Raw genomic sequence first — 3241 nt, forward strand, 5'->3', positions numbered from 1 at the left:
AGGAGGAGGAGGAGTGGAGGGGCCAAAAGAAGAAATGGAGTCAAGGAATCATATTTTCATTCTTGTATCCTAGAGAGCTTGGTTTAAGCCGGGAATTCCATCCCACTCTCTTGGCTGTCTCCTGTGGATTCCTTGACTACCATTTCTTCGAAGATTTATGTACATAATTTTCATACACAGGAGACTGTATTTGGGGAGAAATTCCTGGCATAGGATAGAGGTTCGGGAGCAATGGTTGATTACCTCAAAGGAAATGGGTTTATACTGCTAGCGAGCAAAACCTTTCCCTCTTTGAGGTTTCCTCCTGCCTTCAAACGCCGTTGCAGACCCCTCTATCCTATTTAATAAAGCGTTAAGAGGGTTTAAGAGTGGATAAAAATGCCGCTAGCACTAACCAACTGTATTATAGGGTTTTGAATATGACCTAAGGAGCGTATGATGATAAGTATGATGGTAGGTATTTGGTTATATATTAATATAGTTAATAAAGTAAATATCGAGGTAAATATTAAGGTAAGTATTGGGGGAGGTATTAGGTTAGTAAATAAAGAAAAACATACTAGAGGAAGGGAGAATTTTGATGGTAGTTTTTAGAAAGCTACAACAAGTGATTGTGTATCGATTGCGCTAAAATGAGAGCTCCAGGATGGATATTCGCAGAGATATTAGCCCTCAAAGATTTTGCTAAAATTCTGGAGATTTATATCTAAATAGATTGGTCCAATCAAATCTCATAATTCTTATTTCTATATTTCTGATTCTATCTGATTTTTTGTGGAAACTCCCATTGACATAAAACACCGTTAGAAATCATTGCAGGATGATTGGACAATTATTACTTGTAATCAGCCACATGGATTTACCTAGGGAATATAGCTATATTTTAACATCAAATTATAAAGAAAATAAGACTTATCTCATATCATATATAAACTCTTGAAAATGAATGAATAGAAGACAAATATGCGAAAAAATACTGATATGTAATATAATAACATAATCTCCAATTATTTATACTGCCCATATTATATGCTATAATGACCTCAATTCAAGATATTATGATCAATAGAAGAATATTCTTTGTGGATTAAATCGGGAAAGCTGAGTGATTTAGTCAACTCAATAATGTCTGAATTGCAGGTTTTGAGAAAGATATGCTTCACCATTCGCACGTTGAGCCGCATTAATTTTCTGGAATATCTTTTTCTTGGGACATATTGTCGATGTTCTCCTTCACTTCTTCCACCTCTTCCTCTTCAGTAAACCAGAGCTGGGAATCACTTAACCTATTTAGAAGGCGCAAATTGGAGTAAATATACACCAAATTAAATACTCTTTGGTTTTTCATTCGATTCCTATTTCCATTGTGTACGAACCCGAATGTTGACCAGCTCCTTTCTGAAGCAGCTGATGAAGCAGGCAATGAGAGTACACTAATGGCTAGCTTTGCTAACTTTGGCGAGTGTTTCTCATGTGCTTTCCACCAAGCTATGGGATCTATATTTTTGGCAGCAGACCAGAGGTAACGGGAATGAAATGGTGCTGATTTCGTATTAAAGAGCAGCAAATCTGTGTATATTTCATCTGCCTCTTCTTCGGGATATCTTTCGGATAAAAATTGTTGTATCTCTTCTAACGATTTTTTTTTTTCATAAGTGAAGGCTGAATGGTTAGGATCGAGCACGTGAGCCACTGTCATCACTGGCTTTTTTATAAATTTGAACCGAGCAGCAATCTTTTCTGTCAAGTCTTTGCTCTGATCGCTTGGACCCATTACAGCCGTTTTCATTAATGAAAAGTAATGTTGGTTAACAAGTGAAAGGCGGGGCATGTCTCTCTTAAAATCTGCAATTACAGCCGTAATTGGGTTGATCAAACTCCTCAGCTCCTCCAGCTAATTCCACCAAGAAATTTGATGTAAACAATTCAATACTTCATTGCCTCTATTTGGATGAGCAGTGAGTTCCAAGGCTGCTATTTGGAGGGGAATGCGCGAAGCCAAAACGGATACCAAGCATTTTTAATAAGAGAGCTACCGCGTCTCAACCGGAAGCGCAAGCGCAATTTCATGTCCGAGCTTTTCTTTTGGATCCTCTTGAGAATAGCTTATGGAACTGAGTGATTTCGGAATCATTTTGCAATTGTTTTCGCTTCGCCAATTGTGCTTGATGCCCATGAAAGGCTCGAAACATCCTTTAGCAGTAAGTTAGTAGCATGTGAAGCACAACCATAGCACACAAGATTGCTAAACTCCTTCTCAAGTATACTCCAGGCTGCTTTCATATTTGCCGCATTATCAGTCACTACTGCCTTGACTTTTTCTACAACAATCCTGCTAATTACTCTGGATATTTCACTTGCAACGTACTCTCCAGTATGCCGATTAGTGCCCGTAGATATAGCATCATAGAAAAAGAGTTTAGGTGTTGTTATCACAAAATTCATTATAGATTCCCCTCTGATATTTGTCCATGAATTAGTTATAAGACATATATTCTCGCTAGTTTTCAGGCTGTGTCCAACTTTCTGTTTAACATCTTCATATGTTTTGGATAAAAGCGGATTCGCAAGCCTATAGCGTGAGAAAGGAGTATAGTTAGGATTCAATTTCTTCATAAATCGGGTAAAGTAATTAGTTTCTATAAAATTAAAGGATACACCTCCACTATAGAATGCTTTTGCGAGCAGATCGTCAAGCTCAGCAATATCGTTTTCATCAAATTCAGCTGCAACGTGTTTACGCTTTCCTAACCCTGTGGCCTCACAATCTGAGTCTGACGACATTCCTGATATTACTATATCAGCATTTTCATCATCTTCGGGACTCTGACATTTTAATCGATGGGTTTTGATACGATTCGCACCTGTCGCCCAAAATTTTTCTTTGCAATGAATACAACGAACAAAAGAGCTTTTGTGCTTGTGTTCAATTATCTCAACGGATTCCCAAAGAGAACTCTTATTACAACCCATTTTCAACTAAATCTGACAGGAAAATATAAAAACCTTGCAATGGAACTTCTTTTTAAAAGATTACTCTAAATTTCAAGTGTAATGAATTTTCCCATATATGTAATTGATGGCTTATTCACAGCTTAGATCGAGGCTTATATGGGGCTTGGCTTGAAAAAATAAAATACAAAAAACACGGATTTCTGACATATCCGACATATCCGACAGATCGTCAGAAAAAAATAAAATATTAATTTACAACCATATTTACTAGGATTGTAAAAACACA

General features: G+C 37.1%; 2 protein-coding genes across 2 annotated transcripts; both read right to left on the reverse strand.

Annotated features, from left to right (window-relative positions):
- Positions 1–1183: 1183 nt before the first annotated feature.
- On the reverse strand, positions 1184–1774 carry VTP21DRAFT_6186 (uncharacterized protein; the record flags this gene model as incomplete). Its single annotated transcript, XM_069396789.1, has 2 exons — positions 1184–1286; positions 1377–1774. The coding sequence occupies 2 exons, from the start codon at positions 1772–1774 to the stop codon at positions 1184–1186; spliced, it is 501 nt and encodes a 166-aa protein (XP_069247455.1).
- Positions 1775–2032: 258 nt separating this feature from the next.
- Positions 2033–2784, reverse strand: VTP21DRAFT_6187 (uncharacterized protein; the record flags this gene model as incomplete). Its single annotated transcript, XM_069396790.1, has 2 exons — positions 2033–2193; positions 2661–2784. 2 exons carry the CDS (start codon positions 2782–2784, stop codon positions 2033–2035), a joined length of 285 nt encoding a protein of 94 aa, XP_069247456.1.
- Positions 2785–3241: the final 457 nt, after the last annotated feature.

Source organism: Calcarisporiella thermophila (genome assembly GCF_041956535.1).
Source record: "Calcarisporiella thermophila strain CBS 279.70 unplaced genomic scaffold VTP21scaffold_25, whole genome shotgun sequence".
Taxonomy (NCBI): Eukaryota; Fungi; Calcarisporiellomycota; class Calcarisporiellomycetes; order Calcarisporiellales; family Calcarisporiellaceae; genus Calcarisporiella; species Calcarisporiella thermophila.